Genomic DNA, 15,367 nt, shown 5'->3' with positions numbered 1-15,367 from the left:
CGTTCTTCCTCCCGTTTTGCGTTAAATCAAGAAGGATGAACTTCTGCATGTTTTGTTGCTGGCGGTAAGTGAATCTGCTGATCTCATTTGGTTGGGAAACAAAACAGCCAGTTGCTCATAGGAGCTTTAAAGGAAAAACCGAACCACCTTTCTCAAAACAATTCAAACATTCTCAACCTTGTGGCTTCAGCAGAAGTAGCAGTGTGTGAGTTCACATGAACTCTGGCTAACCTCTGAGATTTATTGATAAATGAAAAAATAAGGGGCCAGGCCCTGAAACCTTTCCTTACTTAGGCACTAGTTTCAATGTGTTAACAAGAAGCCCAGGGCTGGGTTCAGGATGTTTACTGCTTTTAGAGATGTCAAGGAAAATTAACTCGAAACAGTTTGAAAAAACAGTGTAAAGGAGAGAAGTTTTGTTCTGAGTCAGCGCCGTCGTCGTCTGTACATTAAGGCAAGCGTACCGTGGAGCATGATACCCTGCTCAGACGAGCTGCCCAGGCGTTAATGGTTCTTCTCCACATGAACGTGTGTGTCCTGAAAGCTTTAGTCCTCCTACTGTGGAGTCGGACTGTTCTGGGTGGTGGTGCCAAGCTCAGTAGGGTGCCAGAGTGCAAGCGCTGCTCACAGGGACTGCTGGGGTTTGGGTGAGCTGTTGGGTGGCTTTGCTTCAGCCCCTTGTTTTCATAACTAATTGTTACGGGTAGGAGAAGGAATAAAAATTTAGGATGTCTCCAGGGTTCTCCAATTGTCTGCACTGACTGAACCTTTTCCTTGGGCAGTATTTAAAGGAACAGTTTTATTTGTGTATGTTGGGGTTGATGTAAGAGGTAAGGAGAAATGATGGTGTATGCTGTGTAATTCTGTCACGCCATTCGTTGCATACATTAGCAGGTGCAGAGACTTTTGAGATGTATTGCTCTATGGTAACGATAAGCCCTTTACTTTGGGAAAACGTACAACTGTAATCAAAAATAAATCCACCAAGATGGCAGCAAAATTAGTATCTCATGATGAAAATGTTTTTAGATAGATATGTAGCTGTAGATAAATATTTAGCTACTATCTCCCAGATACTCTTTTATAAATCCTTTTAAATGAATTCATCCCTTTTAGATAATTGATCAAAGGCAGATGTAAACATATCTGTATGTTCACACCTTTTCATGAGGTTAACCTGCAGCCCTCTGCATTACCCTGCACAAAGTGCTGGTGGGGAAAGATGAGGTTCTTCACCTTAAACTAAGAAATGTGGAAGACACTTCAGAGGTGTGATAACAGTCGTTGAAAATAAATTGTGAGTTGAGAATTGGAGGAAACCAACAGTAGTGAGTTTTTACTGCTCCTTTTGGCCTCTTGAGAAGGGTTCAGATTTAACCGCTCTCTGCTTTCTTCATAAAAGGGTCTAAAAGAACATAAGGGTGTGAAGTGCATGTAGTTAACAGAATTTACTTCCATGTAAAGGCTGCTTTACCCAGCCAGAGTATTTATTGTGGGTGAGCCTGTGCAGAGGGAGAGTTGGATGCCATCCAACGGGTTTCCCTCGGGCTAGTAGTACCTGGGCATGGTGTGAGGAAGATGGGGCACTGAGACAAGTCGCAGGGCATGAACCCACCCCCTCCGTGCAGTCCAAGCTCCTCTTGTCCAGCACTTGGCCCAGCTGCTGAGATGGGAGCTTTTAGGAATGCAGGAGCATGCTCGAGTTGTGCATCTCTGTTAACGGGGACACGTTTGTTGTGCGAAGGTGAATGGCAACCCACAAAACAAAAGGTCTGGCTGTTTTCTTTCCCGTAAAGCTTATTTTCCAGACCTTTTGGGAGGGCGGGGATTTAATATTCTTATTTATAATGATAAAAGTGAGTGAGAGCAGCAGGTTTGCACGCTGTGGAAACGACTGTCGCTGCAGAATAACAGATGTCTGTTACACAGATGGACAATTTGACCAGGGATCATGCTTTGAAATCAAAACTGAATGCCAAGCCTTTCTCCCTTCCTTATTCTGATGAATATTCAATTTCAAGTGCAATGCTAGCCTAGTAGTGCCTAATTTTTTCAGTAAAGAAGCATGTCTCCGTGTTTCACGGTAATTATGAAAATCAGTGTTGATTCTTGACATCAACCTTTGCAGAATGTACAGCTGGGGTGGTTGCCTGCCACGTGTTGTGGCCGGAGGCATGATCAGCGTGCTTGCCTCCAGACACTCTTTGGAGTTCAGTCAGGGTGCCAACGTGTCTAGCTGACTGTATCTTGTGGAAGGCCCTCTCTCACTATATTGCCAAGACATTCAATGCCTGGAAACATTTGCAAACAATGGCCTCCAACAAAGGAGCGGTGGCTGTGCAGAGGAAGCTGCAAACCGGGTTTGACGTCAGCTGGGATGGATGCTGACCAAACACCGGCATCCTTCGGGATAGCACTCCTCGCTGCCCATCTGCGCTCAGCCACAGTGGTTGTGAGCCTGGGGAGGGTGTGCCCCATCCGTCTTCCTCCTGAGGTCTGCGATAATATGTAAATCCTATCGTTCTAGTTTATGAGAAAAAGCTTTGCAGTCCCAGGAGTGCTTCCACAGAAAGAGGACACTTATAAATATACAAAAACTCAGCAGGATGTAGTTTTCTGTAAAAGAAAACATGACTGTGACATATAGCCCAAGAACGAGGAATCATTTTTCTTTGATGCAAAATTGTTTAGTCTTAGAAATAACACTCGTATGCAATTTTGTGCAGATAGGACCTGGGATTTAAAATGACATCAACCCAGCTTTTAATTTTGCCAGGTGTAAATTGCACCTGCAAATCATTTTGTCTGCAAACTGCAGCATTTTATATTTGATTTCCTGTGGCTTACTTAACTGATGTCAGTTTGTTATTTCGATACACAGCTTTGCAGGCACTGCTACTTCAGCGTCAAAATTGCAGTCTCAAACCTTCAACCCCATTTCTTAAAATTTGATGGAAGTGAGGAGTTAGCACGTGTAGCCAGTCCACTCTTCGTACACATCTCTTGATACTCTCCTCCTGTATGAGATTGGAGTTGGTTATCGTGGCAAAAGTCTGCGTCTGCGGCATCTGTTGAGCAACTTGATCTAACCAAGCCAAGAAGTTGTGCCGTTTACAGCAAGATTCCTTGTTGTGTTTCTAATTTACGTTCTTGTGAACCGCATTTTGTCAGTCTCAGTATCGAGTTTACTTCTTTCAATAGCTTTATTCCCTATTTACCTCCCTTTTCCCAGCTTTGTTTTCAAAAACTAGCTACTTACCTATTCTAAAATTACCAGTTATCTGCCATTGCTTAATAATGACTGTGGGGTGTGGGCATTTCACTCCTGAAATGTGTGTATGTCTGTAGGCACAGACGTGGTCAAACCCTGGCAGTGCTCCTCCCCACCAGTGTAGAAGATACATTTTTAAATACAAAGTCTCTGCATTCTTTTTGGGAAGTAGCTGAGAAGATGCAGTTCACTCAGCTGCAATAAGAATTTTAAAGACCAGACATTTCACAGTAAAAAGCCTTTTTTTTAAAAAAAAAGAAGTTCTGCATCACTAGGAGGTTGTTATGTGCTTGAAAGCAAGTACCCAAGCCCAGTTATATGCCTAATTTGTTCCTGTATCCATAGTTTGCACACACGTTTTACAGTATTTTTGTTATTTTGACAGGGTCGCCATGTTAAGACGGGGCAGCTAGCAGCAATCAAGGTGATGAACGTCACTGAGGTGAGTACGAAGCCAGAAATGAAAAGAAGTTGTTATCAAGGTGCAAGGAAAAATAAGTAATCGGATCATGAGAATGTGGAGAGCTTATAAAAGACAATTCAGTGGTGTAAATTATGGTTGCTGACCACTGTTTTGTGTTTTATAAAGTACTGAAAGGTGTTAATACAACCACATTTTTCAGTTGTAGCTGGCCAGTGGTGACAAAGCAATAAGGGAATGCATTGCTGTATATTCTGGTGGTCTGTAATAACAAAGAGGAGATCTCTCTTCCTGCTTACTTCTGGTCGATTATCTGTGTCCGGAGATAGTAAGTAGAAGATTTCCTGTAGCTCTGTGCTGCCCCTGCTGTGTTTCTTCACATCCTCTCCCTCGCGTGCCAGCCATCCCTCAGATCCGCTACCCTGACAGCTTGCAAGCAGGAATAAGTTGGAAATGCAAATGCATCTTTCTGTTGTTATTTGACAAATGAGAGGAGGAGACGTTTTAATTGGCACTGGCCCTGCTCACATCTGTAAAGGGGTGTCAGTGCTGGAACAGGGTATCAAAAAAGTTGCTAAGTATTGATTTTTGTTTCTCCTTTTAAGAGCGCAGCCTGTAGCGAAGCCGCTTGCCTCCTTCAGCCCCTATTAGCCTGCGCCCCAGAAAGGCTGAGGGGACTGCTGCTTGCTCTTCCCGAGTCTGCTGGAAGCTTCTGGTCTGGTAGGATGCACCTGGTCTCCCTGAAGACCGGCTCCCCGTTCTGTCACTCTGGCAGTGTAGGTCTGGAGGACAAAACTCCACGGTGAAGTTAGAGTCGTCTTGGGATATTGTAGGAGGGTTATCGCCTGAAATAAAAAATGGGGCCAAGTCCCCTGGGCAAAGACTGCCAGTGGTACACACACCTACACGTGGAGTTTTGGGCAAGCGTGAGCAAGCCTTGCTGGCATTTTCATGTGTCTTTTCCGTTGTCTTGGAAGACAGCAGAGCAAGTCAGTGTCTGTGTGGGCCTTGTCATGTAGGGAAGGTCCAGGACAGTTTTTTCTGCTGCCGTGCAGGAATCCAGCCCTGAGCAGCAAGTGTTCGGAATTTCACGTTGTTTTTTTTGAACTTAGATGCTACTGTAATGCTTTTACAAAGCACATCTAAGGGCTTGTTTGGCTATGGCTGCTGCCTTGTGAAATACACTGAATTACCAGTTTGCTCTTTGTGTGCAGAGGAGAGTACATTTCTTAAATGAGTGCTACATAAGGTTGCTGGGATTTTTGCTTTAGCTCTGTAGGTACATACACCATCAGGTGCTTTGGCTTTAAAAAATGCGCAGTCCCAAACATGAGGTGGCTGGATTTTTGGAGGAGGGAAGGGGGCAGGGTTTGGGTCGCAGACAGATTCCTGAGATCACAGCACCCCTGTGCTTTGGCAGAGGAGCTCACAGGACAGATGCTGTCAGGGACTCAGAAGCGATCCAGAGCTGCTGTATGGACGGCTTTCATGCTTTGCTGGGACAGTTAACAGTGCGTGAGGGCTGGCCAAAGATGCCACTTCTGGGCCGTCACGTTAACACCAGTGACAGTCCCTTCCTTGATGAAACAATTGAAGCAAAACCTGCAGGAAGGGAACCTTGGAAATATTTCCTTCCCTTTGCTATACATAACACGGTCTCCTTTGTGTATAAGCAACGAACTGTAGCATCCAGTAGTGCCTGCTTACTTGGAAACAAAATTTAAATGGAGGACAACCTAGTGGTCCAGCTTCAGGAATTCAGGTTGATAAACTTGCATGCTTCTGGGAACAAAATCCAGCTGTTTAGGTCTGATTGCCACTTCCTTGCAGGCTAGAGAGCCAGCACCATACTGGGGAACCTGTCCCATTGCTGGAGGGGCAGTGGTAACCGGTCATGCTGTTTTCATGTTGAGTCACTCAGTGCAAAAGCAGTTGTGACCGTTTAAGAGCTGAGTGGTGAGCATCTTGGTGCAGCCACCTGGAGGGGGTTTCCCTGGTGCTCTTCCCCCACTAAACCTGAACAAATCCAATTCAGCTGTACTTGAGCGTTTCTGCTTTCTGACCTTGGTGCAGGGTGAGTGCAAGGCTTCCTGCTGGTATTTCCACTTTCTTCCTGCGGGGTTGGCTGTGTTCCTGCTGCTAGGGCACAGGCTGGCAGGCCTGGATGCCATCCTCTGCTTTATCACTGGTTTCCTCGGTCCCTCACTGGTGCCTCTGCCAGATGTTGGGAGTCCAGTGCAGGAGGGATTCAGGTGGTTGCTGCCAGTTCCTCCTGCAGCTGTCTGCTCTGCCCTGGGGTTGTCCTCTCCTCAGCCACCACATGTCACAGTGTTACGGTAAACCCCAATTGTTTCTGGGGCAGCGGGCTGTGGGTGTCTGTGTGCAGGGGTGGGGCTGGCAGCTGCAGCCCCAAACTCCTGGGACATCTCAGTGCAAATTCTCAGAGTGCTCAGGGTCAGCTACAGAGCTGCAAGAAATGGGGTAACTGCTTCCTCCTGAGCTGATCCATCTGGCCAAGGACCATGCTGCTGGCCTCTTGTAGCACAGAGTAGATAGGGGTGGTTGAAGCTAGTGCGTTCCTGCAGTAGATCGGAGCATGGGTACAGCTGATGCTGCACCTGTTCAGGGCATCTCTGAAGCCAAGTTCTCCAGTGAAAGAGCAATAGCTTTTCTCTTCTTCATAGCATTTGGCTACTGTAGAAATCCTTTCAATCTCCAGCATTGCATTGTCAAGTCTGAGCCCGTCAAGGATTCAGTATTTCTCTTGCATTGTTAGTCTGCTCAGGTTTAAGTTATTTTCTGATCCTTTGGTCTTGGAAAGCTAGCTTGAGGCATTAAATAAAGTCTTTAAAATATTGAAATCCTCGTCTCCAGTGTCCTGCCTATAAATTGCACGTAAGAGCAACATCTCACATGGAGTTTGGCTTGTGAGAAATGGAAGCTGTCATAGTAAACCTGCTTGAGTGAGACAGGAGGCTCCTAGCCCCTGTGGCCATTTTCATCTTCGGGTGGTTATGTGGTCTGATTAGCGCTGCACAGGGAACAGTTTTCTTAGGGAGTAAAAATTTCATGTGGTAGAAAACAGGAAGGTGAAAAAAAGTAAAATCAAGACAAATGAAGTCTTTTTCCCTTCACTCGTCTCCAAAAAGAAGTGGAGAAGAGCTAAATGCCTGGATTGGCCTTGTGATTTGTGTACCTGCTTACAGCACTCCCTGGTTCAAGCCTCCAGTAGATCTTTCCTTCAAAGTGGAGCAGTTCCAGTGGCTGAGTGTGACAGAGCCCCAAGCCACTGTGGGTTGGGGGTGGTGGGTTGGTCACTAGCCTGCTCAGTGTTAGGTTAGCGTTGTCCGACTTGGGAGAAGATAGAATTCAACAAGGATATCTCATATCCTAGGGATCTGAGCTACTTACTTGCTATGTGGATATTCTGCAGTGAGTTTCTCTTCCTGCAGCATCATGTTATCATCATCGCAAAGTCCAACCTAAGAAGTATTTCAGCTAACATTTCATCATAACCAATACATTTCTGCCAAAAGATTATGTTTCACCAAATCATTGTGTGGGTTTGGTTTTTTTGGTGGTGGGGTTTTTTTGTTTTGTTTTTCTCTTCCCCTGGCAAGAAATCATTTCATCAGAAACTGCCTGACCAGCTGCAGCTGTGATTGTTCAGCTCTGAGATCTGGGGCACACCAAGGTTGAGCAAATCTGCCCTTTGCTGTCATGAGCTGCAGCCCTAGGCTGCTTTCTTAAGAGCGGCAGCAGGATGCTGTGGTCATTGTGGGATCCTCTGGATATCAGTCAGGAAGTGCTGCCGTGTCATGTTGTGGGGGGAGTGGGGGGGGAGCCCTTTGAAATGGTTGAAGGGGAGCTGATGGCAACGTGCGCTCATGTGCCTCTCCACGCAGGCTCTGCTTCCTGTGATCTGATGGTGGCAAGCAAGCAGAGTGCTTGCAAGGAGATTGGATTCTTGCTGCTTTTCTCCTCAGCTAACAGTGCAGGTGATCAAGGAGCAATTCTGCAGCAGGTCATTCTCTCTCTGTCCTTGCTTTCAGTATTTCCAGATAGCAAAATAACATTTAAATGAGAAACTTGTCATTCGAACTGCCCCTATACTAAGGGGTCTTTGCAGGAGGATTTATCAGCTGATGATCTTTTTTCCATTTGAGGTCAGAGGCGTGTGCTTTCTAGTTCTTCACTTCCTAATGTCATTGCACATAGACCCACATCTTCAAAAACAGCCTTTGATCATGAACCTGTCATCTTTGTGCATGCAGCCATCTGTATCCAGAAATGCATTGGTTTGTGAAAGCAAACAGCTTTTTGCACCTGCACATCTGCGAGCAGCATGGTTTATGGGCAGGTTTCTAGACCCTTGGGAGATGTGGCTGATGGTAACGCTGCCAGAGGGGTGGTGGAAAGTGGAAATCCTGAGCATGTGCATGCACTGAAAAGTTGAGGTTGCTTTTGTCCCCAGTCACCCTGCTTGAAGGACATATGAGACTAAGACTTGGCAAGTCCAGCTTCAGTTCCTGGCTGGGTCTCGGGCAGGGCCCATGGGACAGAATTGCTCACATTCACACATTCATTCTGGGGAAGTGGTTGAGATCTGCCAGCTCCCCGAGGGGAGCTTTGTGAAAGCTGCAGGCTGGTGCGGGGGCCATAGCAGGGAAACGTTTCAGTTGGGCTCCACCAATGCAAAGTTCATGCAGATGGGCAGACTTAAAAAAAAACCCAAAACCTTAAGATCTGAAGAGATCCTAAGCAATTTGGGGAAGGCCTTTAACGAAGATTAATGTTGCACCTCCACGTGTTTTGTTGCCCTAGAAGGAGTAAGCAGGATGCAGGAGGGACAGCAGAGCAAGGAAAGAAGTCCTCCCTGTTTGTCCCACTTTCTGCCTTTCTTCCCCAAAAATCTGTTACCAGAAACTCTACCAGTGACAGGACCCTTGTGGTCAGGTCTAGGATAGTGGTTCCCATGTGTGTTTTTTCTGCTTCCTCCTCACCTGCCTGTTTCTACCCTTTCATCTGTGGGATCTGGAGTCCCAAAGAGAGTAGAGCCTTGTTTTCCCCTGCTGAAAGCATCAGCAGGATCTCTCCGCTCCCTTTGACTTGTGCCCTGGCCACATGCAGAGAGAAGTAGGACCTTGCTTGTGGAGGATTGCCTACCTGCTGTCCAGAGTCGGCTCTGATTTCTCTTGGAGACTCCAGGTGCTGCACCAGGCTCCTCCTTACCCTCAGTAATGCTCATACAACATCCAGGGCTGTATCAAGCCAAGGATTAAGGGCCCTCTTTTTTCCTTAATTGCAAACAAAAGATAAATGAAATAGTGTAATGTGTGCAGCTTGAGAGCCTGTGTTCAACAAAGGGGCTGTTTTGAAACCTGAAATAGCTCATTCTGCTTCAAGTGGGGTTATTTTACATTTCCCATTTCCTCAAGCTTAAGACAATTAGGCTTTGGTCTGGTAACGTGTCTCCTGTGAATTGATGTTACTGGGGAAAACTTATTGGTCCCTTCTGTTCTGTTAAGAATAATTTTTGTGTGGTTGGATTTAATAAGGCGCATCATGTGCGTATGCTTGAGGGAATTTGACTTCAGCCTGTCAGGCTTTATTGTTTTGCTACAGGTAGGAAGGACAACCCAGCTGGTTTTGTAAGCAGTCTGTTGTGATGGTTAAAGGAATGCTTTGATGGCAAAGCCACTGGAAAATAGTGGAAAAGTGCAGAAAAATGTCCTGTGGGGCTGAGCTGTTCTTGCTGCCTCTTATTTTTTTCCCCCCCTTCAGCTAGTAAGTGCTGACAGTGATGTTTTGCAGCAAGGTAAATTAATTTTCAACTTTGTCATATTTATTTTAACCAACACAAGGCCAACCAGCAGCACCACTCATTTCCTATTAAAGCAAATAAGAGAGCAAAAGCTGCATGCATTTCACTGGGTATTGGGCAGTTTCTCTTTGGTGGCAACATTGCAAACAGGCTCCAAGAGAACCTCTTCAGGTCAGGAGGTTCTCTCTGAAAAATGACATTTCCTTTTAATGCATTTATTAAAACTTGCGTTTCCATTAGCTGTCTTACTGTGCACAGTGCTGAGCTGGGCAGAAGAGAACGTCTGCCCTGAAAAGACGGAAACAAAGATGGGAAAACAGAGCTGGAAGGAGATGTCTAGGGGTGTGCTAGCCCCCAGCACCTCGAAGACTTAACCAGTGGCATGATGTTAAGAGGGGGTTCGGGTGGGGTAGCCCCCCAACCGTAAGGAAGGAGCAGATCCTAACCCTGGGCTGCTCCGGAGTTTGATTTGTGGGGAGTCGCCTCCTTTGATTTCCTCCCAGCAAGACTCTCCGTAGTACTGGGAAGACAAATTGGCTGATGTGTGCACAGAGTGCTTTTCCAAGTATTTAGGTAGTGGAGTGTTAGGAATATTTTTATTTTGGTTTGAAGCTGGTTAATTTCTCCAAGACTAAATTACTGCATGCAGGAACCGCAAACGGGGGTAATAGGTCCTGTCTGAGTCCCCTGAGGAGACAATATGTGACTGTTATACCCAAATCAGGACATCTTTGCTTGTTTAGATCAAACCCTAGCATTTCATTGGTTTAGGCTGATGGATCAAGGTGATTCAGTCGTGGGTTTGGCAGCCTGTCCTTCCCTTGCAGTCTCATAAACATGGGATAACTCAGGTTGGAGGGAGCCTCAGGAGGTCTTTGGCCTGATCCCTTGCTCACAGCAGGGTTGGCCATGGGATCAAGCCAGCTTGCTCAGAGCTGGTTCCAGCAGCGTGTCAGAAACCTCCAAAGACAGAGGTTGCCTTGCTGGTCTGGGCAGCCCTGGAGCTAGATGATCTCTGGTCACCTAAGGAGTCCTCTGCTCTCTTTTGCTACAGAATGAAGAGGAGGAAATCAAGCTGGAGATAAATATGTTAAAAAAGTACTCCCATCACCGGAATATTGCTACATATTATGGTGCATTTGTAAAGAAAAGTCCTGCGGGCCAAGATGATCAGCTCTGGGTAAGTGTTCAGTGTCATTTCTGTTCATCATATTTACAGCCCCTTTCTGTAGAGCTCCAGTATGCTTGGATTGGACTCCAAGTGAAACTCTGAAGTCATTGTTCTGAAGAATAACATATAAAAGAGAAAAATTGCTCTTCCCTAGATGTCTGCCATCCCCTGTGATTTCCTTTGAGAATGGGCATAAAGTATGTTACGATACTTGTGACTTGTGCTGTCATTCTGATTTGTTGTTCAAGCTTTTCTTTTTCCCAAATTAAATGTCTTAGTAATTTTTTTTTAAATGAAAGTGAAAGAGAGCTTGCCCTCTTCTTCTTCTCTCCTTTTTCTTGTTGCTTTCCTCTCCTTTTTTTCAGTTGGAAAATAAAAAAGGGAACAGAGGAATTGGCAATAAAGCAAAGAAGAAAAATGAATTCTCCAATTTTTTTGGCTGCAAGATTTTTGAAGCTCTGCGGCAAAATGGGAAATCTCTAAGTTTGAAAAAATTCCATATTTTTCAGTGCTATTAACTCTTGTTTTTTGTGATTTTTGTAGTTTCTAAAATAAAAAAGAATCACCCATAACCTGCAATAGGAGAGGAACATTATTGAGGTTTTTTATTTATTCTGCAACCTGTGTGATTCAGGAGATGAGATTTGATGTCACTTGGCATCCGGGAAGGTCGCGTGTAGTTTGCCACACCTTGACTGTGGTGGAATGGGTGTTTGCAAGTGGTGTCTCTGCTGGCACACTGTCAGGGCTGTGGTAAAGGTATACTGTGCTTGTCTTGCTGCAGCTGGTGATGGAGTACTGCGGTGCGGGCTCTGTCACTGACCTGGTAAAGAAGACAAAAGGGAACTGTTTCAAGGAAGACTGGATTGCATACATCTGCAGAGAGGTTCTCAGGGTGAGTCCTGCCATCAGAGTTTTGTTGCTTGTTTGCAACAAAAAAGGCCCTTCCAAGCCTTTGATCGCCAACATGGGTCGTTAATGAGCATTCCTGTTTCAAGGTTTTGATCCGTGGGGCTCATGGGCTGTGGTCCTTGGGTTCAGAGTCAGCATGATGGCTGCTTGGCCATTTTCTGTATGACAAACAGAAAATTCCTATTCCCTGTGGCAAATATCCATCTTCTGAAAGTCCAGATTCTGGGCATCTAGGAAAGTAAATAAATTTTCTGTTTTCCGTAAGTCTGTCCTCCACATCAGGAGATCTTACTGCTCATTGCTTCAGCTGTTCATGCTGTGTGAGATCTTTCTGTTCATAATTCCTTTACCTGCACACATGCAGGGGCCTCTCTCCCACACTATTAGAAGCAGTGTTGACTAAACAGCATTCCAGAATCTTAAAGGTGGATGTGCTGTGGCAATATTCCCCAAGGTAATTCTTGGGGCTGTATTTCATTCTGTGCAAGCCTAGGGCTTTTGTTTGTTTGGTTTGGTTTTTTTTTGTTCCCAGAAAGTACAGGGGATAAAACAATTCCCAAGTGTAGTCTAGTGAAGTAGCCTGGAAAAAAAATGTTGGTACCTGTCATTCTAAATTCAAAACCCATTACAGAGTTACTGATCCATCTTCCTTGTAATGGAGTTGTACTTCTTTTCTAAATAATGGTAAGATAAATGTGTATTCTGGGAGCTAGAATTCAAATGGCATGCCAAGGTAATGCTTGAATAGGGGTAAATCTTTGCTTCTGGAGCAGAGGAGTTGAGCATGCTCAGCAGAGAACATTGGCCATCTTACAAGGGTTTGGCATGAGACTGCAGATTGTAATCACTTTGTGTGATCTGTTTACCATTGAACACGGTTTTGCTGATTGCAGAATTTAAGCCACTGCAGCCAGCCAGCTGCGGTCTCTGGTCCTCATACTGAGCATTCTGCATTGCTCTCTCCCTCTTTGTTTGCTTTTAACACATAGGATAATGATTCTGAAACAGAAGTTTAAAATATTGCTACCTTTTTGTCTTTACACTTGACTTTGGAGATGCTCCACTACTGTCAGGCTGGTGGGTAATACAATCAAACTTGGGGTTGCTGTCCTTTCTCATCCCCAAAACTGGGATATTCATGTTGCTAATACTATCTAAAGGACTTGACCTGTGAATAAAGTCTGAGAAGGGTAAAAGTGTAAAAACGGGACAGTGGCATGCTCATGACAATGAGAGGAAGAAAGAATAAGGGAAGTCTGGTTTTCTTCTAGGGTTTGGCACATCTTCATGTTCATCATGTCATCCATCGAGATATTAAAGGACAGAATGTTCTTCTCACAGAAAACGCAGAAGTAAAACTGGGTAAGTTTCCTTAAATGGATGCTGGAAACATGTTCGTAAAAATTTAAGATTTCCGTCTTGTCTTGGAAAGAACCTAAGAGCAACAAATATGTCAAGTAGCATTAATGCCTGTGTTTATAAGGTGTCTGTCAATTAGACAGAGCTGAAAACGTGACATGTTCTGCAAGGATGTCACTCTCAGCCTGTGAGGAAATCAGCTACTTCTGGGCAGTCAAACACAGAACCTGTCTAGTAAGTCACAGCACCATCAGGCCTTCACAGCAGGTCCTGGCATGCAAAGACTTCCAAAATAAAAAAGTTTGGGGGAATATATTGTGCTAATCCATTTCCTTAAGGGAAGCGGTCTTAGAGGTTTTCATAAATCTGACTGTAGGTGAAATTACCACTGAAGAATAGTTCTTATTAATAGTAATCTCCCAAAAATGTTGGAGAGATTACCTATTTCCTTTTCTACTTGTGACATCGCAGTGTTGACAACTTCTGACTTCCTAAGACTAAACTTAAGCACATATCTCTCTTGAGGAGGGGATGTCTTTCATGTTTTGGGAAGACATCATAGAGAATGCATGGCAGTGATTTAAAGGACCAGTCTCGAGGAGAGCACTTTTCTTATTTGGGATTTTCTTTATGCTTCCTCTCTCTTTTAACTGAAAGAATTCACTGGAGGGTTGGAGAATAAAAATAATAAACATGGCCTGTGGATGTGGGGTAGGATGTTTGGCTGGAGCGAGTAAAAATAAGTACTCTAAGTCTCGTTATGGTTTAACCTTATGGCAAAATACCAGCTTCACTGAAGTCAAAGGGAGTTTTGCTGTTCTATTATCGGTCTGCCATCCCAGGGCATGCAGCAGAAAAGATGCCAAGGTTATTGATGCGTTAGAAAACATGGAAACGCGTGAGAATGGTCACACAGGAATTAGGGCTTCTCCTCCCAAAAAGGTGGTGGGATCATTAGCCCAACTGAAGTGCATCTACAACAATGCATGCACAACTTGCACAACTGTAGTGCTGCAATGATGGCTGTAAGCTCTTCAGGAGGGACGGGCAGGGAAGGAGAAGGCAGTAACCCTCTATGTTAGGGAGTGTTTTGATTGTCTATAATAATGATGGTGATGAAAGGATTGAATGTTTATCAGTAAGAATCAGGGGAAGGCCAACAAGGCAGGTATAGTGGGAGTCTGGTATGATGAAGAGGCAGCTAAAATGTTCTATAAGCACCTGGGAGAAGTCTCACAGTCACTGGCCCGTGTTCTTGTGGGAGACTTCAACAGATGTCAGCTGAAAATAAAATACAGCAGAGAGGAAACAGTCCTGGAGGTTCCTGGAGTGTGTGGAAGAGACCTTCCTGGCACAGCTGGTGAGCGACCCAGCTAGACAAGGTGCCCACTGGACCTGTTGTTGAGAAGGACTTGTGGGTGATGTGGTGGTTGGAGGCTGTCTTGGGCATAGCGATCATGAAATGATAGGTTTTGATTCTCAGTGCTGGGTTAACAGTTGGACTTCGTGATCTTAAAGGTCTTTTCCAACGTAAACGATTCTATGATTCTGTGATTAATGAAGGCAGGATTTTGCTTGTAGTCTCTAAAAGATGGGCTTGTGTGGTTTTACAGTCTCGCATAGTTACTAGTCCCACCATTCCTCACATGGTTGACAAAAACGTTCAATCTTTCCAATGATGGGTAAAGATGAAACGGATTTACGAAGTAAAATTTAAAAAAAAAAAAAGAAGTTGTTCCCAGAGAGATTTAGCTCGTGTATCCTAAAGCAAAGAAGCTAGCAACCCAAGAGGTCCTTAGTGCAGTCCCGTTGCACTTCAGTGGCAATCAGAAGCACAGAGCATATGCTGATCCCACAGGTCAGGTCCAACGTACTGTTGGAGAAGGTTTGCTGAACAGGCACGTCATTACCGTAGTGCAAATGATTGTGGTTTGCAGATGATCTGCAACGGGGTAACATAAGTGAGAAAATATGTTCCTTGAAGGTAGCCATAGCGCTGTGTCCTTTCAGTCCTTTCTGTTCCCTGTCATTTTGTCTTCTTTGTGAATAGCGCTCAAGTGCTATGCCCCGTGGATCCAATTAGTGTATCTTAGAGGTTTGTTCGAAGAAAGATACAACCACGTAATTATTGGTTGTATGGGCCCTTCTCCATATCTGAACAAAACCATTTTGCTATACAATTCTGATGAAAGTAACACCTTTTTCAGCACCAAGAGCACCACACGATTCTCTCATTATGAGTCGAAGATGGGAATAAACTAGTACGCTCTCCAGCTTGTTCTGAGATAGCATATGAATGTAGGGAAGGAGTGACTCCAAACACCTCAAAATCAAATGATATGATAGTTCTTTTCAGCTTTTACCAATGGCCATATTAGATACATCCAAATTTGCCTTGTCTGTAGATAC

General features: G+C 44.8%; 1 protein-coding gene across 1 annotated transcript in view; it reads left to right on the top strand.

Moving 5' to 3' along the window:
* Positions 1 to 15,367, top strand: part of LOC104511938 (mitogen-activated protein kinase kinase kinase kinase 4-like) — a gene marked incomplete at its 3' end in the record, with an annotated part of 82,779 nt that overhangs the window by 23,123 nt on the left and 44,289 nt on the right. The window contains 4 exon segments of the mRNA XM_010154737.1: positions 3,657 to 3,713; positions 10,571 to 10,696; positions 11,472 to 11,582; positions 12,871 to 12,961. Of these exon segments, the coding sequence (XP_010153039.1) occupies positions 3,699 to 3,713; positions 10,571 to 10,696; positions 11,472 to 11,582; positions 12,871 to 12,961 (343 nt within the window).

This window comes from Eurypyga helias, unplaced genomic scaffold, assembly GCF_000690775.1.
Source record: "Eurypyga helias isolate BGI_N326 unplaced genomic scaffold, ASM69077v1 scaffold5397, whole genome shotgun sequence".
In the NCBI taxonomy this organism is placed as follows: domain Eukaryota; kingdom Metazoa; phylum Chordata; class Aves; order Eurypygiformes; family Eurypygidae; genus Eurypyga; species Eurypyga helias.
The sequence above is the reverse complement of the archived record's forward strand: the minus strand, read 5'-3'. Positions and strand labels throughout refer to the sequence as shown.